The sequence below is a fragment of the Myripristis murdjan genome, chromosome 12 (assembly GCF_902150065.1).
Source record: "Myripristis murdjan chromosome 12, fMyrMur1.1, whole genome shotgun sequence".
In the NCBI taxonomy this organism is placed as follows: Eukaryota; Metazoa; Chordata; class Actinopteri; order Holocentriformes; family Holocentridae; genus Myripristis; species Myripristis murdjan.
The window spans coordinates 8,187,533-8,211,902 of NC_043991.1; the positions used below are offsets into that span (position 1 = coordinate 8,187,533).

At 39.9% G+C, this 24,370-nt stretch overlaps 3 protein-coding genes across 3 annotated transcripts in view; 2 read left to right on the top strand and 1 right to left on the bottom strand.

Annotated features, from left to right (window-relative positions):
- tprn (taperin) overlaps positions 1-10,728 on the top strand; it is a 32,426-nt gene extending 21,698 nt beyond the window's left edge. The window contains 3 exon segments of the mRNA XM_030064702.1: positions 2,074-2,281; positions 5,325-5,449; positions 7,088-10,728. Of these exon segments, the coding sequence (XP_029920562.1) occupies positions 2,074-2,281; positions 5,325-5,449; positions 7,088-7,150 (396 nt within the window). The 3' untranslated portion in view covers positions 7,151-10,728.
- Positions 10,729-12,383: 1,655 nt separating this feature from the next.
- Positions 12,384-17,174, bottom strand: ssna1 (Sjogren syndrome nuclear autoantigen 1). Its single transcript, XM_030064644.1, has 3 exons — positions 16,849-17,174; positions 13,909-14,108; positions 12,384-12,666 (listed from the first exon to the last, which is right to left on the bottom strand). Exons 1-3 carry the CDS (start codon positions 16,898-16,900, stop codon positions 12,568-12,570), a joined length of 351 nt encoding a protein of 116 aa, XP_029920504.1. The 5' UTR covers positions 16,901-17,174; the 3' UTR covers positions 12,384-12,567.
- Positions 17,175-20,651: 3,477 nt separating this feature from the next.
- Positions 20,652-24,370, top strand: gfi1b (growth factor independent 1B transcription repressor). The gene is made up of 7 exons (XM_030065514.1): positions 20,652-20,807; positions 21,156-21,256; positions 21,673-21,852; positions 21,979-22,208; positions 22,790-22,927; positions 23,041-23,206; positions 23,742-24,370. Exons 2-7 carry the CDS (start codon positions 21,163-21,165, stop codon positions 23,918-23,920), a joined length of 987 nt encoding a protein of 328 aa, XP_029921374.1. The 5' UTR covers positions 20,652-20,807; positions 21,156-21,162; the 3' UTR covers positions 23,921-24,370.

Here is a 24,370-nt window from a genome sequence, read left to right on the forward strand (position 1 = left end):
ATAGCCATCAGATAAAGGCTTTGTTTTGTTTGTTTGTTTGTTTTAAATTTTGACAGTGGTCTTGCTTGGGCTCCTCAACATGTTTTATGGTCCCTCAGCTCAAAATATGATATGAAGTTTGATAAATTAGTATTTTTTAAGTATTTCAAATATGCATGTGATTGCATTCTCTTAAATGTCACTATTTTGTCAGCAAATAATCTTAATAACTTAAATGATAACCTATGAATTTTGTTCCAGCAATAAGTTTCCATGACGTTTTCCGAAAGATCAGTGTCTCCTCCCTTTGAGGAAAACTCGTCTGTTCTCCGTTAACGTCCTCGCTGATCAGAACCGCTGAGGGCTGTGGCTGCAGAGTTGCCAGTCATGTTGGATTACACGGTGCGGCAGAGGGCCGGGGCTTGTCTCGCCCCGTGGATCCGTGTTTGTAGGCCACTGAAGCGTTGCCAAATGGACGTGTCTTACAGCGAGGTCTGAGACGATCAATCACAATGCCAGCAGCTCCTGCGAGGCTGCCACCTGTCCCGCTCTGTTCACAAAAAAAAAAAAAATACATACAGACCGCATGCAGTCCACACGCCTGAAGAAAGTGCAGCTGGCTCTCAGAAAAATTCAATTAAATGCTAAGATAAATAAGTTATGAAGCAGTGAGTTCATTTGGGGCTAGATCGGCATAACAGCTACAGGGTTGCTGTCTTTCTTTTTTTTTTTTTTTTTGGTCTGCTGGTGAGTTTCCTTTTGTGATATAACACCGATTAGCCTACACACCTGTGTGTCTGTGGAGGGGTCTCCTCCTCTCTCTCTGGTCGTTCTCAAGATTTCTTCCATTTTTCTCCCTCGTCCATGTCAGGTTTTTGGGGAGTATTTTCTCGCCCGTTATGAAGATGCCGTCCTGTTTTATTTGTTGTACACTTGTGGGCCTGTAAAGCCCTTTAAAGACTGTAAACAGTGATTCTTGGGGCTTTAAATAAACTGAAATTTGAAACTCGGGTCATGCAGGTGCACTGTTGGAATTCAGAGCAATAAGGAAGCTATAATCAGTGTTAATGTTTGCTACGGTCATAAAATGGTCATGAAGGGCAGTGATGTGCTGGGCATCATTCCTCTGTCAAAAACATATAAGCTGAAGACGAAAGACTGTTAAATAAAAATGTTGGCTGTGGCTGGTATGTTTGGCTTCTTTATTGGCTTTAATTAAAAAATATATATATATAATGCTTGCAAAATGGCTGGTGAAATTTTAAGGTGTAAATGGCGATTGTTGTAGAAAAGTTGATTTTGTGAAAATGTAATGTCTCTTAGGGTAGGAAAGTGTCCACAGAGGCTGGAGTCTCTCTCTCTCTCTCTCTCTCTCTCTCTCTCTCTCTCTCTCTCTTTCTCTCTCTCTCAGAATTCAGCGACTTTAAATATTTTTTCCCCAGAAACTCATTTTTAGAATCAAATAAACACAGATCTCGGTGGCTACCCGCCATTTTTTACCAGCCACAGCCAAACTTAAACCAGCGTTTGGCTGAGCGCTGGTGTTATTTTCCCCTCCCTGGTGCCAGCGCAGTGAATGTAGACCGAACACATTAAAAATAAAATGGTGAGCCTGGGGAAATCCCAAGCCGTGACTTGGCTTCGGCGTGCGTTTACATGAACGGGAGAGGTTGTCATTTTACGCTCTGGTAGTATTTGTCTTGTTCATCGATTCTTTTTTTTTTTTTTTCCTCTCTGTTTCATTATTTCGGAGATGCAATTTTTACTGAGATAAAATAAGAGGGAAAAGGAGGTGGGAGGGTGTGTTGTAAATGAATGTTGGTGTATTGGAGGCTGCATATGACCTTTGTGTGTGTGTGTAAAGTAAATTTGGGAGAGTGGTAAATGTAACAAATGTAAATAAATGCAAATTTAATTAAAAAAAATCGAAGTATTAACTCTGGCAGAACATAAATGCGAATTAAGAGTCGTCCTTTGTATCTGTGACACTGTGTGTATTCGAAAATAATTGACAAAACTGTTTAGGGAAAGCTGTTGAATGATATATTAAAGCAAAATGGATAGAATAATCAGGTGTTTTTCTCTCTTTTTCAGCTCAAGATCTCGTTTAATGAGTCGAGCCTCCAAAGCACCTATGAGTACCCGTCGGAGAGCAGCGTGTGGGACAGCGGGGAGGAGGACGAAGAGGAGAGCGGCAAGCGAGAGGAGACGGCGGCCGACGAACAGCCCAGTATGGTGGGGCGCATCCACATCCCTCATCCCAGTTTCACCAGTTCACCCACTCACACGACCAACAGCACTGGTGAGATTGCACAAAGGGTGAAGCGATGGTGGAGGAGGGGGGGGGGGGGTCAAAATCCTATTACTTCACTGCAAAAACTCAAAATCTTACCGAGAATATTTGTCTTATTTCTAGTCAAAATATGTGAGTGAATTACAAGTGAATTTTCACTTGAAAATTTGCTTGTTTCATTGGCAAAATTTGCCAGTGGAAAAAGTGAAAATTCACTAGAAACAAGTGAAATTTTGCTTGTAACAAGTGAAAATTGTCTAAAAACAAGTTATTTCTTAGGTGATCATGTCTTAGTTTAAGTGTAATGAGATATTTTGACTAGAAAGAAGACAAATATTCTTGGTAAGATTTTGAGTTTTTGCAGTGTTTACTTGTGAGAAAATAAAATTTACTGGAATTTGTTGTGGTGACACTGGTGCAGGGTAGGTGTGTGTTATTTTTAACTGAAACCGTTATTCTCTTTATATTCACACACTCGATCAGTGGTGTTAAGTAATCATGTGCTAATGAATTTGGATGTTACAATCTGTGGTACTATCAGGTAAGCTTACTCCAGTTCAGAATCAGCACCACTTTAATCACCTGACACAATAAACAAACAGGAATTTTACTTGGTGACATTTTAGCATTTTCACATGGACAGTGTGACACTGTGTGTGTATACTAGGGCTGGGCGATAAATTGATTAAGTCGTTTAATGGAAATTCATGTTTTAAACTGACTGAGCACTCTGTCAAAAAAGCACCAATTCACTCATCCACATAGAACCTGCATTCGCCAGACAGAAGTCACATGATCACACCCGTAAAGGTTCCCATCAGGAAAAATCTAGATTAAAATCATGAGTCGTGAAAAGTTTGAAAAAAATCACTGTCACTGTCACATAAAGCAGAAATGCCCAAATAAAGATTATATGTGGAAATTGAGATTTTTTTTTTTTTTTTTTGGTTCTATTGCCCAGCCCTAGTGTGTGTAGTATGTGTATATACAACTCTTCAGTTATACAGCAGTGAAGACGATAATGCAAACACCCAACAGTATATGAACAAGCTGAGCCACCCTTTGCTTTCATCCGTGTTCCTGTCGTCGTGCACGTCTTGAACTGTGTGTGGTGACGTCGGACAAATCCTGGAGGAAAGCATCAGGTTCTTAGAGGGAGGAAGAAGGAGTTGGCGTTTTGTGCTCTGCGCTCCATAACTTCCTATGAAGGTTCAGTGATGTTCAGATGTGGTGAGGCGGCGGTGGAGGGCGTTTGACTCCATCACGGTGTGCGGTGAAACCGTTCCGGTGTGAATGGATGCATAATCATCCTGGAATATCTGGACATAATGAGGCCACAGTGTTTGTGTGGCGCCTAGTGAACAATTAGTCTGTGAAACGGATATGTCTTATCATTTATCTGATACGATCAATGGAGCAATGATCAGACCTAATGACTCCCATTAGCCGGCTGCCAAAACCATTTCAGATCTGTATTTTAACAGTTCAGTTCAATTCAAAGAGACATTTTAATTGAAGGCATGCTTTGGTTTTCTCCAAACATAAACCTCTCTGGAATTAGGAGAAAAATGTTTAGTGGACGACTCATAAGACCATATTATTTATTTGCCTTTATTTTTGCTCAGGAGTCCAGGTTTCACGCTCTTTAACATGACGTGTGTCTCTGCAAGCATTGAGCTTCACTTTATTTTACTATCCCTTGAAGGGAAACTTGTTGCACAGCAACTTGTAAAATACATAAAACATAGAAGAGAATACAGATACATTTGATGGAATAAATTGTAAAAAGAGACAAGGACAAGATCAGGAGGTGAACACTATTAAAGTAACTGTTGATAACTGATGATCAGCTGCAAATACCAGCTTGTAAAGCGTGAATAAAATCTGCAAAATTATCAGCTTGCATACGAGCATTTTCCAGTTGACAGCCCTGCCAGAAAAACCAGCTTTCTGAGGCTGAGAACATACAGTTTCTGCTCAGACTGTCACAGAGGCGTCGATTCAATCCTGCGACAGTTTTGGAGGCCATCAGTTTTGGATGTTTATCAACCAGCTGGAACCGTTCCTGTTTGCCGTGGCACATGTTGGGCATATGTTGTCATATGCCAAGCATGGACGAACTGCATATAATTTTCATCACGGTTCCCTTTACTTCATTAATTTTGCAGTTTTTGTGACTCATCCACTCGCAATGGGAGCGACCAGTTGATTTTTCTCATATTGCTTTGAAAATGCACACGCGAACGCAAAGGATTTTCAGGTCTCTTGCTTTTTAAGGATGACCTACTGCTAATTGGCATTCATATTAACATGGTTCACATCTGTAGCTGCATTTGTGATTGTGATTTGGTTATTTTGTGGCTAAAGTCGTTTTATATGTGCATGTTGAAACAGTGTGGTTGCAGCTGTGGAGGGAAATACAGACAAACACCGCGCTGATCCACTGAGTCTGTGAACAATTCCAGACTTAAAGGCGTCGCGCCTGGTCTAAAGAACACAAGGTTTGCAGAAAATGGGCAAAATGCGAGGAAGAGAGACGGGATTGTTTTAGAAGGAGAGAAAATGTGCATGAAGGGCTCGGAGGGAAGTGAACTCAACAGGCCAAAAGAGGTTTTCTCATGATGAGGAGGGGAGGTAAACATTGAATTTGCCCGGTGCCTTCTCAGTAAAACTTCATAAACAAATGGGTTTTGAGATTTTATGCTCTGACATGCCCAGTCCAGCATCTCTGATGTGCAGCTGACAGTCAAACCAGGAAAGGTGTGTAAACAGGCCCAGTTTGACCTTTTGGTAATCTTGGGAGACCTCTACAGGTCAAATTGTGAACTACATGTGAGACTCTCTGGGGGAATGAAAGGCTCTGTGCCAGCTGGGATGAGAAGCTGCATAGGTTTTTTTTTTTTTTTTCTTAATGGTCAATATTAGTGGCACATTAAATCCAGTATCTAACACACATTACCTACATGTACACGCTCTTGCATATTAATGCGAGAGACATGAATGCTTTGTCCCATTAGCATGCATGTGACACATTATTTTTGCTTCCTCTTAGATCTATCAAGCTACATTCCCAAGCACTCGGTGGATTTCAACGCCTGGCAGGAACACAAACTTGATGACCCAGTTTACCAGAGCGAAGCCAATTCCCAGCACACACAGATGTCGGAGGAAGTTATGGTGAGAGATTGTTCCCTCCTTCAGCAGAATTAAGAAGAATCTGACAAACATCGTAAATTTGCCTCAATGTCTTCTAATCGGAAAGCTGACATTTTCCATAAGGGTGGCAGAGTGGTAAGCACATTTGGAAGGGTCCTGGTTTTGTTCCCCGGCGTTTTTATGTGGTAGAGTTTGCACCTTCTCCCCACGTTCACACGCTTGCAGTTACAGTGCAACATGTTGGTTACATTTTGCATTAGCAAGTCAAATCTTAATAGCTTGCTAATGTCGCACAATTAACCCTTTATCAGGCAAGTGACTATTTTTGGTAATTTCAGAAATTTTACATATCAGGCCCATCCCCTGTCTCAGTTAGTTCAATAATCATTTGGTCTTCACCCAGCCAATCAGCAAAGATCGCTCTACATCCCAGGTCACATGATTGTGGCATTTGACCAATCTCATTGGCTTTGATTTTCTATGGGAAAATGAAAATTTTAGAAAAATTTTATAAAAGTAATAAAGTCCTGTCATGTTCACTAATAACAGTCTAGGGTTGTTTTTTTTTTTAATTTCAAAGTATTTCAACGAGTTCCCTATAAAGGGTTAACATGTTTTTCTTTCTCAGCAACATATCAGAAATCTGATTACAACATTGGAATCAGCAGAAAATACACATTAGTCTTTAATCACTCATTTCATGGCTTAACGTGATGATTTTGACAACGTATTGGTTAATGCAGTGTTGGATATTTTTTTTTCTCTAGGATGGTGAAGTCCTGACCTATTTTTTTTTCTAAGGTCAGGACTTCACCAGGACTTTATTTTTGGGCCATTTGCGCCTCTACTTGACAGTCACAGTTGAGAGAGCCAGGAAAGAAAAGCCAGAGAGCAAAGGGTCTGGGCCGGACCCAAACCCACGCCGCCGAGGCCCAGCATCAACACCATGTGGCACGGGCTCTGCGCGGCGAGCCACCGGGGCGCCCGAAGTCGTGACCTTAACTGACTTCATTTTCTGCTTTCCCTAATCTTGGCCATAACCAACTTATGCCCCTAACTGTAACTTAACCCTAACTTTAACACTGCAAAAACGCAAAATCTTACCAAGATTATTTGTCTTATTTCAAGTCAAAAATGTCTTATTACTAGTCAAAATATCTCATTACACTTAAAGTAAGACATGATCACCTCAGAAGTAAATTGTTTTTAGACAATTTTCACTTGTTTCAAGTGAAAATCCACTTGAAACAAGTGAAAATTTGCTTGTTTCATTGGCAAAATTTGCCAGTGAAAAAAGTGAAAATTCACTTGAAATAAGTGAAAATTAGCTAGAAACAAGAAATAAATTTTGCCAATGAAACAAGCAAATTTTCACTTGTTTCAAGCAAATTTTCACTTGAAACAAGAGACAATTACCAGAGACCAGTTACTTCTGAGGTGATCATGTCTTATTTTAAGTGTAATGAGATATTTTGACTTGGAATAAGACAAATAATCTTGGTAAGATTTTGAGTTTTTGCAGTGAACCCTAACATTAACCGATAAGTAGAAATACATACATAAGTGATCATGCAGCATAATGGAGCATCAAAAACACTTAACTTTAAGTGAATCTGATGATTTGCCTCAGTTTTTAAAGCTTGTGTCTCTCCTCCACAGCTCACACCAGCAGACAGCTCCTCTCTCTCTGACTTCAGCAGCGAGCCTGCTCTTTACTTCTGATTCGTCGGGACCAAACAGCTGCTCCGTACAACCAGCCAGTAGCACAGCGACGGGACCAGACTGCTGCCAGACTTGAGCCTACAGTGCTTCACCTCAACACTCCGACCGGCTCACTTTCCTCAAATCGGGCGGGAAACAAACAGGTTTTTATTCATCCGTCGGACACGGTGGCTGACGGATTCCAAAATCCGCCAGGCGTTTTTTTGTTGTTTCACCAGTCTTATGCATTTTTAAAATAGGAGGGACCTCTGAATGATGGCTGACGACCTGCCACCATGTCACCACATGCCACTTGCCAGTCACGAGGGAAAATATCTCGGCATGTGGCTGATGGCTAGTGCTAATTTCCCACTCTGCTCTTGACACGCTCCTTTTTGGTCGACACCAAGACATCAGTCAGCGATTACAAATCCAGCTATTGTGACTCCGAAAGCAGCAGGACTGTCTTTTTTTCCCGCCACCCTGGACAGTTGATCTGTCAATCTCCCTACTAATTCAGCTCAACCCCTTCACTGACTCGCTCATTGTTAGTGGAGTCTGAACAAGATACCTGTCAGGATCAAATTGATTGTCAAAATCCGGAGTGGAGACTCCCGCGTCCGAAATCGTGTCCTTCTCGAGGCTTGACGGACTCTGGCTGCGGAGAGCCTCGACTGTCTTGATGTCTTTTTTTTTGCATCTCCCTCCGCCAGTTTGTGTCTCCGTGTTTCATTCAGGTTCAGGAGATGCAGAGTTGGCGGAGACCGACTCGTGAAAGTGAGTGACCAAATTCCTTAAAGAACAGGAAGCCACCAGTGCCCATCAGTAGGTAACGCCATGGTGACGGAGCTCAGTGTTAGCATGGAAACATGTCATTCGGACGTCGTCCAAACGTCGGCCCTGGAGGACGCGTCTGCTCAAGAAGATAGCAGACACACACACACACACACACACACACACACACACACACAAAAGACTTAATGGTGAAAGGGTGCCACAATTGTAGTTCTTTGTCTTGTTTTTGTACCTGCATGTTCTGATTTCAACCAGCAACTCAGTTGGTTCTTTTACTGTAATGCTTCTATGCCTTTTAGTTTTTGTATGTTTTCTGGCGATCTATGCTGTATTCAAGCTGCTGGACTTTGTTAGAAGCTAGCAAAATTTAGTCTAATGACAAGCAAACTTCAACACCGTTTACCGTGCGATCGGGGTGAATAAAACCAGGGGCACGGGATAGATTTACACGAGTCATCAGCAAAGGATTATTTCTGATTAAATGCTTGAAAAGTGACCTTGGCCAATAATGTCTGTATGTCAATATTACTGGTAAAAAAAAAATAAAAATATACATATGTACGTACAGCAAAATATCAAATGTACACTGTAGAATGTTTCTGTATATCCTTGTTATTCCTCTTGAAACAATCAAGGTATCCATATCGCATTATTGGGCTGTTTCACGAAAGGTATTGGGCCTCCCGACGCCTTTCTCTGGCCTCTCATTAAAGGTTATTGTATTTATTTCTGCGTAAAAAGTTGAAGTTTGCATGTCCGAGATCAGCTAATGTAAAAACTTTTTTGTACGGATAAATTGCTTGTATGGAAGGAACCGGAAGGGCGGTTTTTTTTCCAGTCGGACCTCATGTACTTTCACATTCCACAGAGTAAACCTGGTCCATCGAGTAATGAAGGCAACGTCGATCATGATCATTCATCATATGGCATGTTTGTGTGCGCGAATGCAAGATTGTGTGTGTTTTGAAAGATTTAAGATTATGTAATCAAAAAAAAAAAAAAAAAAAAACATTGTTTGTTTTTTTTTTTTTAATTTGTAAGACTTTTTTGTATACCGGATTGCACCAAGTTTCCAAGAAAAGCTTTTTTTTTTTTTTTTTTTTTTTTTTTTTTTTTACTCATAATGCCAATTGAATAAAGTGTTGTTGTCACGGCCACTGCTCATATTCATTCTTATCACTCCCAGATTTACTCTTTGGCCAGTATTGATGTACAGTTTCAATATCCAACCATGATATTTTCATAAAAAATTATTTATTGCTTATGTCTATCATTCATTTTTTATTTTTCTCCAATCAAATGAAATTGGTTTGGGTTGAGTCATGAAGGATGCTATTAGGAAATGATACACTTTGTCTATATCAGAAGGAATTAGAAATACACGTTTCCTTGGGAGTCTTCTGTGTCGAGGTTCTTTTGATTTCACTTGCACTGTCATTGTTTTAGCTTTGTTTTGCACCTCATGAGGAGGAAGAGAGTCGGCGATAGACGAAAATGTGCACTTGAAAGAGCGAGATGTCCGGTTGAAGAATTTTGTTCCAAAGTCAGATATCCACTGTTACAAACGCACGACAGCCGGCGTTGTGATACGACTGATTGTACAAAATCAGGTAGCTACCAGGTAAATTGGGATTCAAATCTTTGGTTGACAAAGTAACATCTTTCAAACTGGACTTGACTCTCTGGAGACTGGAGAGACATTGAATATTGAAATGTCATTGTTTTTATTTTTTAATTTTTATCAATGAAGGAATAGCATTTTGGAATATAATTCTTCAACTGTAGATCACGAATGCACTGCTGATGAATGCCATGTCCACTTTTTAAGTTTTTTTTTTTTTTTTTTTGCCACAGCCTTGCTTTGAAAATCTCAGCGATTGTTGGCCTTGTTGCTGTGACCATAACTGTAGCCTCCTGTAGTTTTCAACACAGATCCAAGCTGGGTTTAGCCCCGAGCATCTTCTTTGTCACGGAAGATGATTTCTCCAAGTTCTTTTTGCCTTTTGAGGTGATTCGTAACCCCCTAACCCAACTCTTTGGCTTCCGATGGTCTCAGCAAAATCAGTTGAATGGATTTAAAGGAAAACTCCCTACTGTGTCATGGTTCGCCCAGACGGCTGCCACAAGTTTGAATAACGCTGTAAATGAACAGAACCAGACTCACAATGTTAGAACATCCATTGCAATGGGGACTGGGATGCTCCTCTTAGTGATGCGGTCGCCACGGTAACACATCAGCTGTCACGTGTTGACTCGCGTGTGCCCAAATTGACTCCTGTTGGGCGTTTTCAAACTTTTTCGTGGCAGCCGCTGTAAGTGAACCAGCCAAACGACCTTTGAAGGGGGCAGATGTCAGCGGGAAAATCGCCGTCTGTCTTTCCCGAGGGATCAAAAAGGGCCAGAGTTCGGCGGTTGGGACGTGCCAGCGATCGTTTTTACTTTGTACCAGCAAGAACTTTTAACGACGGCCATTACTTTTTGGGAGTAGAGACACACTTGAATGATTGCTTCTGAAGTGTACACAGGGAGGTCAGAAGCGGCCGCCCTCACTCTCTGCCTTGGATCGCAGTATTTTCCTGTCTATTCCTGTTGAAAAGTGAGCAGTCTGTGTATGTCATACTGTAGCAACTGTGGTAGAGGCTCCATCTTGTACTCTTTTTTTCTTCCTCGTCTGTAAATCTACATCACAAGAGATGTGCTTACTGTAAAGTTATTGTCAATGATTTGGGCAAAAAAAGTGATGTCACACTTGTACAAATAAAGGTTCAATAAGTAAATAAAGACTTGAATATGCGTGAATACTATGCATCTGTAATGTCCATCCAGGCAAAGGCTTTTAGTCCAGTCATTTTATGAAAAAACCTAGGACAAATTGCAAGAGAAAAAAACTCAACTGATTTTGTATCCTCAGTTTGTCCTGAGTGAGGCAAAAAAGTCCCAAGAAATCCCATTGGTGGAAAGTTTTGAAAATCACCTATTTATGACCACATATTACCAGAAAACACTGTTTTTAACACACAGGGGAAAGGGGTTCAAAATTTTACTTTCAGATATCACTATAAAAATTCACAAGTTGATTACACACACAAAGACAAGAAAAAAAGTCAATTACAAGTTCTTGGAATTATTCTGTTTACACATGCATATCACACATTATCTGATTTGATATGCGCTAATAAGGAATATAAGGAATAAATGCCAGAAGAGACATTTAAACAATGAATTAAAAGGTTACTATATATACAGTAACCTTTTAATTCACTGTTATATAGTAACCTTGTAATTCAAGGTTACTATATACATAATAACCTTTTAATTCACTGTTATATAGTAACCTTTTAATTCAAGGTTACTATATATATAGTAACCTTTTAATTCACTGTTTAAATGTCTCTTCTGTCATTTATTCCTTATATTCCTTATTAGCGCATATCAAATCAGATGTTTGATATGCATGTGTAAACAGAATAATTCAAAGAACTTGTAATAGACTTTTTTTCTTGTCTTTGTGTGTGTAATCAACTTGTGAATTTTTATAGAGATATCTGAAAGTCTATTTTTTAACCCCTTTCCCTGTGTGTTAAAAAGGGTGTTTTTTGGTATTATATGGTCATATATAGGTGATTTTCAAAACTTTCCACCAATGGGATTCCTTGGGACTTTTTTTTCCCTCACTCAGGACAAACTGAGGATACAAAATCAGTTGAGTTTGCTTCTCTTGCAATTTGTCCTAGGTTGACCCCAATTTTGGCCTAAAATTACTGGACTATTTGGCCAATGTTGACATCTAACAGTGTTTGGGATTTGGTGATAAATGAGTCTTAACCCTATAAAGCCTGAACTATGAAATAATTGGCAGAAAATTCCAATTTTTTGAAATTGAACCCTTTATTTAGTCCTATAACAAAATATATATAAAAAAATTCAAAAAATATGTTATTACACGACCTTTCTGGTGTATGATATATGATATGTACTTGAAGTGCCAATGGTATGGTCCAGGGTGACCAGGGGAAGTGTTCAAAGGTATAAAACAGTATTTTAGTCAAGTATTGATTAAACTGAAAACGAAAAACAGAATTGAAAATGTGTATCATATATGATACAAATGGCTTTATAGGGTTAACTCACTGCATGAGCAATAAATAAAATGCCCCGCAGTTGAAAATGGTGACTAAAAACCCTCAGAAATCTGCTATCTAATAGACAAAAGCTTGTGTTTGTACAGAGGATTTGCCTCTAACCGGTGTGCTTCCACCTAAACCTGAACTGTCCTACATTTTCCCCACAATTTGCATATCAAAGATGACAGCATTAAAACGGATAGCTCCAAGAGACCCAGTGATAAATCAGCAGAGAAATACGCATTGCTGCAGCCTGGTAAATGTATTATAGCCTGCATTGTAATTTAATCTGGCATTCTGCCTCTATTGTCATTCAAATGAGTGAAGAGCCAAGGAAATCTTTAGAGACACCTTTATTGAAATAACAAACTTTAGACAAAAGAGAAACTATGTGACAGTAAAATGCAAAATTGGACACCTTACAGATAATCCAGAGTGGGGTATAAACAGCATTAAAAGTGCAGAGTCAACGCTGGTGTGTTTGGTGGTCAAATGGTTCAGATGGAGCTCAACATTTCTTCAAGGTCTGTGGTCCTTTGCTCTGGGCTCTGTGGCTTTGCTGAGGTTCCCTGCCTCCTTCTTCAGGACACTCAAAAGGGTCTGTGAACTCTCCAGAATCTGTGAGAGAAGGAAACAAATCGAAGACACTTAACCTCTAAACGTTAAAACAGTAACATAAGAAAACATCTAAATCCAGAAGGGTTAGGGTTTAAAGCATTAACGTCAAGCATGTCAGAGGCTTATCCTGCAGCTGGACCCTGACGCTCACGCTGTTGGTCCAAGAGGCAAAATCGCCCATCTCAATGCGATGCATCCTCTGGAAAAGTTCAGTGTCAATACATCAAACGGCCTGAGAGACATGTCAACTCATGGGTCTATGGACAGAAAATTTGCTGTGTGTGCATGTGGAATAGGGTCCCATCAGTCACGGACTCAAAAAAAAAAAAAAAAAGTTTCAAAAATGCAAAGGAAGAGGGTGAATCCCGAAAGGCAGCAGAAAAGATAACAAACAAGGACATGAAGAACAATACCAGACTATATACACCTCTACTTGATCATATGGAGAGGAGGATTTAAAAAAAAAAAAAAAAAAAAAAAAAAAGAGGGTCTGAGCACTTCTTTGTTGTTTTTAATAAATTAAGCTTTGGGGTGGTTGTTGACAATAATTAGGCGATGAGTCGGAGTTCAGTGTCAACACACAGGATGAACCTGATGGACATGGCGGCGGCACGTCATCTACTTGAGTACAAACCACTGATGAAACAAAACGTCTCTGTTATGAGTACATGGTGAACAACCTCTCTTCTTCTGTGAAACACTGCAAAGCTTCCAGGGCCTTTCTAGGCCTCCACTTATAATTAGTTCGATTTTTTTTTTTTAAAAAAATCATTCTTTAATTGAACTGCTCACCACTCTGCATCTGCAGCCCGAGGGCCACAAAAAGGCATCATTTCATTCACTTCTGTCCCAAAAATGTTAACACTGCACTGCAACAAACCCCATTTTAACTGCATTTACAGCAATTAATTACAGCAATTAATTATTCCACGGAGTCATAGCAGGTGGGGGAATAACGATGATAATTTTATGACGTAAACTGGCATTTATCCTCCTGCGACACCTCTGTGTAAAAGGTCCCATGTTTATACATTTAGTTGTTATAAATTGAGTCGTCAAGTGTCAAACATTATAAATTTCTAGGCCATCATTCATCCAAGTTGGGAGCTGTCACCCAGTGAGAAAACCAGTGAAATTTGAGGTGAGAAAACCCAAGAAAAGTTAGGTTTGTTTGTTTTTGTTTTTTTTTACAGAATCGCTGTTGTCTATAAAAACATGACTCAAGAAAGTGAGAGTAAAAACCTTCATGTAGGCAGCCTCTGTCTCGGCGATGGTGCGGTCGAACGTGTCGCGTGCCGTGAGCCTCTGAGCCAGGCTCTCGTTGACCCGGCTCAGTTTCTCCGTCAGGACGGCGATGTCGTGCTGCAGGCGAGCCTTCTCCTGCTCCTCCTGCTGGATCTGACGGTTCAGCTCCTCACGCTTCGAGCACAGCTCCTCAATGCCTGGCAGACAGAGCACAGCCACTACATCTCAGACGCTGCTGCTTGTTTCACTGGTAAAACTGATTTAGACTGACAGCCGACAGCAGTCAAATCTATGTAAATAAAGACAGTATATGCTCACATTGTTGTTTTTTCTGTTTATTACTCCATCAAGTGCTTTTTTATACTGCAGCATCACTGGAATTTTTATTGCTTCTGTACACACTCAGGCTCTGCTCACTACTGATTACTGAGGAATTTCAATTTATTCTACTGCTGCACTCATTTTGCATAAGTGTGTGTTTGCGTGTGTTTGTTCTTACACGGAGGTCTCCTCCCTCAGAATTTGCTGAATCAGATCATTTTGCACAGAAATGGAGGAGTGTGTGTGTGTGTGTGTGTGTAAGAGAGAGAGACACTGATTAACTCCCACACCCGGGGACTACACACCGTCTGAACTAGAGCAGGGCAACATGATGATTTTACACAGATAATAATTAAAATCCCTCCATTTTCAAATTTGAATTTTAGGTTGAAACACCCACTTTATAATGTTCTGCCTCTGAGACTAACAAAGTCCTCAACAGGCATAAGCCACAGAACCGATGCCCGGCTGTGGAAAGCAAACGTTTCTCTGGGGACTATTTTCCCTGGCGGAGGGAGCGTATCACTCCACCCAAAATCAAGCCATCAAAACACAACAGTGCTTTTAGGAAAACTGATGCAGAGGACTTTATTACGGTGATGAAATACTGGTGTGAAGAACGTTTGAAGGCTAATTTTGACATTGATAAGAGATAAGATAAGACAAGAAAAAGATAAGATATGACTGCTTGCTTTGAGAAAAGCAGAAAAACAACAAGTACATACATTTAGTAGATATTAGGCTAAACATGCAAAATCACTGGTGTGGACCTTTAAAGCTCACTTATTAATAGCCTGTATGTTTTAAACACACTGTATATCATTTGTATATTCTACTTTTATGCATTTTTTTTCCTTTCATGAGCATTACCACCTTCTTCTGTCACCTCACTGATCAGACAGCCTTCTTAAACACTTAATCACTGCGCTCGGTCAAAAATAGTCTTAGTACTCCTCATGACTATAATAAGCCCGGCTGGGTTTCTTCAACCTCTCCTGCACAGATATTCGTTAATATTGTATGTTTTTTCGTTTTTATGTTTTAGCTTAATCTGTGCTAATAATAACTTAAACTATCATGTTTCAAAGATCCTCTTCCATTGCTCTTGAGATGAGGCGGTCAAATCTGAAGTCAGGGTTTGTTAAGCCGGTGGGATGAAGAGAAATTTACAAACAAGAGATGAAAGATAAAAGCCAGAGGAGATACGAAAGGAGATACAACCAAAACTACAGCGGTAATTTATTGATCTGATAAGCTCTGAGTTTACTACGGCTGCCCAAAAATGAGATATTTTGAAATGGGATATTTTACATCTGCAGACACACACACACATCCATGATCCACCTGCACTGCTTTATGAGAACAGGGAGATTAAAATGACAACATTTATATCCCAATCCAGACTTGATAAGACTGTGCAGCATCACACTGTGTACCTGCAAAACGTGTGCTGCACTTCTAAACGGTGCCCTCCTTGATGCACTTTAATTTATTTTGCTACTTGTGTTAAACAATTTTTCTAAAAATATATATTTCTCTCTCCTAGTGTTGATTTGGTGTAGTGTACTATTGTTTCTGTGCAACATCTGGAAAACTTCCTGCTGCAACACAAGAAAACATTTATCAACCTATTAGGGCTGAACATTATATCATTATCATATCGTGATCAAGATATGAAAATGCATGATACTGATATCTCAGAAGGAAATCATAAGGGCGATATCAAATTTAAGGTTAGGGTTAGCCTCAGAAAAGTGATTGGTCTGTTCTGATCAGTACAATACTTGGTGAAGTAACTACATTTTTTTACATCCAGTTGGTACTGATATGCTGTTTTTTGAAGAATGCTCAATTTTCACTGTCAAAACTTCAAATAAGTGTGAACCCACTATCACATCATATATCGTATCGCTATCAAGTCGGGTTGCAAAATTTCACGAATTTTCAAAGTTGAAAACTTTCCATTGGAATTACCAGGAATATATGGGATTAAACTTGAAATTTGCAAGATTGCAGGATAGCCTGTAACAGGGAACTTAAACGTAGTTGGAAAAAAAAAAACATCTTGCAGCATGATCTTGGTTAAAACAACAGACTGAATGCCAATTCAGTTGATTTTTTAATCTGCACTGTGCATTCCTTAATCCCATGCACACAGCACACTAGTTACTGCAGGGCTACTGACACCGCGCCCCCTGCAACTAAGTGTTTATGATATTACTGGGGTACAGATATTTTTATCTAAACAAAATGTTTACACTTATGTTTGTAGTTTGTATAAATGACCCCAAAACTCCAGTTAATTCCTGCTGATTACCATATATTCCTGTTAATTCCCAGGGATGGTTTCCAACTTGGAATATTTCCATAATTCCCCATCTATCTATCCTCTGTCATCCTAGGGGGAAAAATCTCGCTCTCTGCTGCTGTGTGAGGAGGGATGACAGACTGATTTCCAGGCAGGGAATAGACATAATCTCTGTGTTAATCAGATTGTGCAGTGTCATGCTGCCCAGGCACCACAGGAGCTAAGAGGTTAAAAGCTGAATAAAGCACGCGCACGCACACACGCGCACACAAGAGGCATGAATGTGTGATAATCAAAGAGAGGCTCACATTTGACCAGCTCGTTGTTGTAGGTCTGCAGCGCTGCTCCTTGTTGTGTCATGTCGCCGCCTCACACACACACACTCACACACAAACATACACACACACCGTCCGGACTGCCTGTGCTCTCGACTCGTTCACACACTCAGCCTCACACACACACACACTGACCCACTGACACCGTGTTACCGCTGCGGAGCCAACACACACACAAACACACACACACAGCTCGATCCTTCCTGACAGTAAAGAGCTTCAACAGTCCGCCGACATGATGAGTCTCCGAGACAACTGAACTGACCCGCCTTCCGCCACACTCACAACTTCCGCCCTCAGCTAGTCGTCATCATCAGGCGACCGACAGTCATGCGTCAATATCCTGAAATAAACAATTACTATCCCTATCTTTATACATCCATGTACTACTCCTACTACGGATATAATAATAATAATAATAATAATAATAATAATAATAATAATAATAATAATTGGCTACAATGACTACAATGGCGACATTATTATTATTATTATTATTATTATTGTTGTTGTTGTTGTTGTTGTTGTTGTGAAAGGATAACAAGCAGGGTATCTTCTTCGAGTCTATGATGTTCTGAAAATATCTGATGATCCTTGTGTTTTTTTTTCACATTTTATAATAATAATATAATAATATTTTATATACATGTACATATCTATGAATTTGTCTGTCTGTCTATCTGTCTATCCAATACATATATAGAGAGAGCAGAGAGAGGAAGATGTACACATATAATATATTATACAATTAAAATACTGATATATAGTGTGTGTCATCTTCAGTTTAAATCGTCCTCAATATTATTATTAATATTATTATTATTAGTAGTAGTAGTTGTAGTAGTAGTAAGCAGGTAGGCTAAGTAAACAGATATGATGCTATGTCAAGTAAAGAGTAAAAAAATAAGTACAAGGAATAAATGATATCTATTTGTTTTTGTTTTGTTTTTGTTTTGTTTTGTTTTGTTTTGTTTTGTTTTAAAAAAAAGAAAAGAAAAAGAAAGAAAGAAAGAAAGGGGGGGGGGGGGGGGGGGGGGGGCATCCAGATATATCGAAGTAGGCTACAACATTACAGTAAGGACTAATGTCTGTGAGAGTGCTTTAACAATTAACTCATATTTTACATATTTTTACGTATTTTCACTGAAACTGTGCAAACCCATGCTGAACAGGAGCCGCTGTAAACTGATGGAGACACGCAGGGAGCGGATCGTGTCGCCCTCTAGCGGCCAAAACTCAACCAACCGGTCAGAGGTCCCGCCTCGTTTTGGAGATAATGAGTTAATATAACATTAGCGGAGAATAATGAGTATTTCCACCGCATCGTTTAGCAAAGTTGACTGATTATCAAGTCTGACTGACACAGATTTGCATGTTTTTTTTTTCTATAGTTATTTAGATTTTAATGCTGAGAACCCCATCCCTAACAGAATATAGCCTATTACCAAAGCTGTAAAACATCAATAAACATTTAAAAATATAAAAACACTGAGGAGTAAAATAGCCTAAAATAAGCCAACAGTCCATGAGGAAAAAAAAAATGCATATTCATAAAAATCAAAGTTTATCCCATAGCATACTTGGAGGAAAAAAGCTCATCAAAACACTGACCATTTATAACAGCGCTGCTTCCAGGTTTATTTATCATGCAGTGATATACTGCAGATAGATTATGTAGGTCTATATATTATTTACAGTGAGTTGCTTTTTTAAACATTAAACATAACATAGCCAAATCATTTTATCTCATAGTCCAGGTGAAATTATAGGCTATACTAACCATTTTTGCTTAATGAGGAAAGTCTCATTAGAAATACAATTAGCCTGCTGAAATATTAGGTTTTATTTATTTTATTCATTTTGACTCCCATTATCATAAGTCTAAACTGATTGCGGCTGATATTAACCCTTATATATGGCTCTGATTTTCTCAGTTAGTTGGACAAACTCAACCGCCATTCTACTCTATTCTATTCTATTCTATTCTATTCCTGGATGTCAGAGTTTTTGTTTCATATAGGCTATGCTGCAGACATGGTTCATAATCCACAACCACATTTCTGTCGCCGGACCTTCTTTTGGTCTTTTGGTGTCCATTTGTTAAGGTAAATCATCTGTTCTTGTTTGAACTGCTGGGTCAAAACTCACATCTTCACCCTGTGTAATGGATTAAAGAGGACTGTGGTTTGTAAAATCAACTTTAATAGTTTGATTGTGCGCCTGAAAGCCGATATAGCCTAAGACAAATTCTTCTTTGACTGTATCAGACGAATGAATACTTTTTTATTTTAGGTTATGCAAATCGTCACTCATCAAACAATTGGTGGAGTACAGCTGTCATTTAGACGCTCAAGGCCGACATTTCTGAATGAATGAATGAACGAATGAATGAATGAACAAGGGTCAGTGGATAAAAAATAATTCCTTTTTATGTCAATAAAGGTCGCCCTGAAGTTCCACCTAACATAAAGTTGATTCATTCATTCATTCATTCATTCATTCATCTGGGGATGAAATCCAAACTTATGTTCCCCATAATGCAGACACTAGTCGTGTCTTTGGCTCCACAGATGCAACAATATTATTATTATTATTATCATTATTGTTGTTGTTGTTGTTGTTGTTGTTGTTGTTAGTATTATTATTGTTATTATTATTATTATTAGTAGTAGTAATAGGCTAGTAGTATAGTAGTAGGCTTAGTAGTATCATCATCATCATCATCATCATCATCATCATCAAGGCACGAAGTTAGTGTCCTATTCATTGTCAATATCCAGCAAAAGTTTCCCTTACTGACAACTCAATCTTGATTGGGAACCGGGATTAGGATTAGGATTTAATCTTTTCTTTGAGGATTGATAGTGGCCGAAGAATTTCGCCCCTGCAGGATCTGCCAGCGGCCACAAGGTGTCGCTGTTGGATCTCCTCTGGCTGCAGCGCTGTGGCTCGGTTTGCTCTGCAGAGTTTGACAAGACGACAGATACTTCTGATGCTGCATGTCAGGGATGTTTTTTTTTTTTTATGTTAAACTTTTTAAAGAGCTCAGTGAAATCAGATGTTAGAGCTGAAGAGTCACTTTCACATCACGACTGTCTCCGTCCGCAGCAGGAACACAGTTTTTCACCGTGAACAGCCTCGGAGGAAATCTGTCTTGAACTAATGAATATTAATAGTCTGTGTTAAATAAGGCCTGCAGACGCAGTGAGTCAACACTGTTAATCTCCAAGACTGGTTCGGTGTGTGTATCTATGGAGGTGGTGAAGTCTATATGCTCCTATAGTTATTTAATTCCCCCACACATCACAGTCTTACGCAGCGTCTGGACTACAGTCAATCCTGTAAATCAAACATTGCAAGTTGGAAAACTAATTCAAACTGTCTCTGACTTTTTTATTTATTTATTTATTTTTTGGTCGCTTGCTTGCTTATTATTTTTTTAAATCAATATTTTCCCCACAGTTTATCGACAGCAAAGTTAATGGAAAGATTAAACGCTCAAATAAAATGGCCAACATATTGTCAAAAATAAGCAGGCCTGGCTTCTGCCTCAACTTAAATGCTGACGTAGCCTATGACTTTAAACTTTTTTCTTTACTTTTTTTCCACCAGAAGATTAGGCTACATCTTCTCTAACTGCTCCGCAGGCAGCAAAAGCCGTGTGTTTTTCTATGCAAATTTCCACCTGCTAGTTGGCCTTCTCATTGGCTGAAACCACAGTCAGATTCCAACGCGAAATTATCTGATTGAAAATCAGGGAGGGGAGAAAAAAAGACAGAGCAACAAGTGTGATGGTTTACAGTGGTTTGGTTTTTTGACTTGTGGGAAAGGATTTTGTCACACATTTCCATCGAGTGGGCTCAGTCACCTCTCGGGCAGATTTTGGAGTTTGTCACGCGTTTTAATTAAGACTACAGCTCGTCAAATTACCGGTGAGTGTCACATCGTGCGTCCTGCTGTTGCCTGTCACTTTTAACCGGGGTGAAACTTTTGGATAGAAGTGGCCTGTCAGCTAAATAAACTGCGTTACCAGTAGCCTATAGCGCTTAAAAACCCAAGGTGCTTTTCGCAAATCTTAAGGAGTTATGAATATGAAATGAAAAAGTTTTAATTAGTCTAGTATCATACCTGACTTCTCACTAAAACTAAATTTACCAGTTTTAGGTCGCTGACAGATTTTGTAATTACCTCTGAATGTTAGTTACAGTTACTAATTTAACTTATTATTATTATTTATTATTATTATTATTATTATTATTTATTTATTTTTTTGTCTGTAGGCCTGCCATGCCACGGTCATTTCTGGTGAAAAACAAACGGTGCGCATCTTATAACGTGCACCGAGCATATGACGACGAACCGAAGGCCCCGATACATGCAGGTAAGACAAAACAAAAAGCAAAACTAAACTAAACTAAAAAACCTAAAAACAACCACAAAAAAAAATCTTTAAAAATGACCTCAGCTGTGTGAGGAGAAGTTACAGCGCCGGCTGGGACAGTTAAATTAGGCCTGTCAGCGAGCATTATTTGTAGCGCATTAACTAATCTGACAGACTGAAATGTTTAATGTTTTATAATATTACATACTTGATGGCCTACCTAATTGATTTTAGGCTCAAAACCAGCTAATTCAGCCCTAATCTGGTACTTTAATGTTTATTTCTTATTTGTAAAGCATGGTTTCCAAGGAAAATTATTTCTTTTGTTTTCTTTTGTTTTTGTTTTTTTTTAGATACTTTGTGTTGTTATACTGCTAATCAAACCTTTTTTTTTTTTTTTTTTTTTTTTTTTGCAGAAGTCCCATCAGAGGTTCAGAGTGCAGACTCTCCACAGAGTCCTGAGTCTGTGGGGCAGCCCTCCAACCCGGACTCCTTCACCTTTGACAAGGAGGAGGAGGAGCTCAAATGCCCCTTACCTGTCCACCCAGAGCCGACCAGACCCCCGGTGGCCCCAACACAGCCATATTACTTATCTGGTGAGCGCCCACTTGAATATATATCACAGTCTTCAGGCCCTACAATCTTCACCTTTCTCCACTGGGCATTTAACTCGTAGTAGCTGAGGTTAATTTAAAATCCTGTGTGTTTGTGTGAACCATCAGATCCTCACGTTGGAGAATTCCCCCCCTACTACAAGCCCACGTACGCCTGGGAGCCCGTGCCTTCCTCCTACGAGCTCCGCCAGATGAGTTTCAGCCCGACTGTCCTGCAGCACGCCAGCAATCTGTACGGAGCTCGCATCAGTCGCGGCCCGCAAACCCAGCAGCCTCTGGACTGCAGCACGCACTACTCGCCCTCGTCCAACACCTACCACTGCATCACCTGCGATAAGGTGGGCGTCATGTTGGTTTTTGACTGAACCACATCAATCCTCCCCACCTACTGGGAAAATGTCTGAACCTTGTGTTTTGTATATTGCATGTTGTGCAGGTTGTTTCCTCCAGCTGTTTGTACATAATGTCTGCACGTCTGTGTGCTCTCCTCTTTCTCTTCCTCTCTCTTTTGCAACTCATTAAACCAGATTCCTAGTCTTATACCACCTTGCCTGGCGGGTGTTTGGATTCTGATTTTAATAGGGCTTTCTCAGGCCACTGATGATACCAAGAGCATCCAACAAATTGCGTCGTGCTGCTGTTATAGACTTCATAACTCCGATTTTGTTGATTTTCATTTTGTAACTGTAGTCTAGTTGAAGGATAAGACGTTCCTCGATGGGTTAAAGGGATTTTACATTCCTCAGGGTTTTTTTTTAAACCCTTTCAAAACCTCTTTGGACAAAATCAGAAAATGCACAGTGGTCAAAAAGTTACAGAGACATTTTGGAGGTGTGAGGTTTTCCCAGCTCTGAAATGGTAGGCCTTCAGCTGTTGCTTATTGTGTGGACTCCATCGATTGACTGTGATTCTACTGTAGGTGTTCTCCACCCCTCATGGACTTGAGGTGCACGTCAGGAGGTCCCACAGCGGGACTAGACCCTTTGGGTGCAGCATCTGTCGGAAAACATTCGGCCACGCAGTCAGTCTGGAACAACACATGAACGTCCACTCTCAGGTACGGCAACTAATCTATTAATAACTGAATACATAATAACTCAATAAATGAATGAACTGTAACTTTTTCATGAACAGTAAGTGATACTGATTTTGCACTTTGTCTCTGATCAGGAAAAAAGTTTCGAGTGCAAGATGTGCGGGAAAACATTCAAGCGCTCCTCCACTCTCTCCACCCACCTGCTCATCCACTCAGACACGAGGCCTTACCCCTGCCAGTACTGCGGCAAGAGGTTCCACCAGAAATCTGACATGAAGAAACACACATACATTCACACCGGTGAGTCACAGCACACACAGACCCAGTGGGCTGGCATATTTCACGACACTGAAGGAACTATAGCGAGCAAATACGTGTTAAAAGTAACCAACTAACCTAAAGATCAGGGCGCAAGATACCTAAAGATGTCTGTGTCGTTCAGCGTCTCTTGCTGTGCTCACCGGCTTTCCAGGTGTGCCAGGTTTCGAAGAGTAATATAACTGCTGATAAATCAGAAAAAGAAACTTAAACAAATGTTCTGTGGATTTGCATACCTGGTTTTCCTGCTTTGCGGAGCCCTCTGTAATAGGAACTCTATGCAGTCTGCGTTTGTTGTCAATGAATCTGAACAATGGCTTGATTCTTTGCCCCTGGACATCAATTCTATCTTTATCTTTATGGTGAAGACGCTCCATGCACCATATTTGGTACAGCTGAGGCATAGGCAGATTTTATAGGAGCAAGCAAAGGCATCAAAAAGTTAAATCATGGTGTAAAATAACTTCATTGTGTTTTTTGTGTGTGTGTGTGTGTGTGTGTGTGTTTTATTTTGTAGGTGAAAAGCCCCACAAATGCCAAGTGTGTGGTAAAGCCTTCAGTCAGAGCTCCAACCTCATTACCCACAGCAGGAAACACACAGGTTTCAAACCCTTTGGCTGTGAGATTTGTTCCAAGGGCTTCCAACGCAAGGTGGATCTCCGCAGGCACCATGAGAGCCAGCATGGACTGAAGTGAAGATGACAGCGTGACACCAGCAGCAGAAACCAAAAACAACCTTAAAAGAGGATATTTATTACAAGAGCCGAAACTGTGCCAAAGTGATTCACTGATATTGATATTGTTATTGGCTGTACAGGATCTTTTGAGGTGATTGTAATGAATAAAATAAACTGTGAAATTTTGAGAGAAGGCAATTTAACCCCAGCAAAAAGCTAATTCAAAGCAATTAATTTTTTTTTTTTTTTTTTTTTTTAAAGTTGGTTTAAATTAGGGCTGCCACGATTAATCGATTAATCGCGACGACGTCAACAATCAAAATAGTCGGCGACTAATTTAGTAATCGACTTAATCTTTTTTTTTTTTTTTTTAAGATTTGTTTTTCGCTCGAATCTGCCGCTGAACCTTCTGCTGTCATGTTTGCCTTCTGTCCTTGACGCACATGCGCAGCACAGCTCATCGGAGTCA

Coding starts and splice junctions, on each gene's coding strand:
- gfi1b (XM_030065514.1), top strand. CDS start 21,163: ATGCCACGGTCATTTCTGGTGAAAAACAAACGGTGCGCATCTTATAAC. Junction 22,209..22,789: donor ACTGCATCACCTGCGATAAG/GTGGGCGTCATG, acceptor ATTCTACTGTAG/GTGTTCTCCACCCCTCATGG. Junction 23,207..23,741: donor ACACACATACATTCACACCG/GTGAGTCACAGC, acceptor TTTATTTTGTAG/GTGAAAAGCCCCACAAATGC.
- ssna1 (XM_030064644.1), bottom strand. CDS start 16,900: ATGACACAACAAGGAGCAGCGCTGCAGACCTACAACAACGAGCTGGTC. Junction 14,109..16,848: donor CAACAACGAGCTGGTCAAAT/GTGAGCCTCTCT, acceptor TCTGTCTGCCAG/GCATTGAGGAGCTGTGCTCG. Junction 12,667..13,908: donor CAGAGGCTGCCTACATGAAG/GTTTTTACTCTC, acceptor CTTCTCTCACAG/ATTCTGGAGAGTTCACAGAC.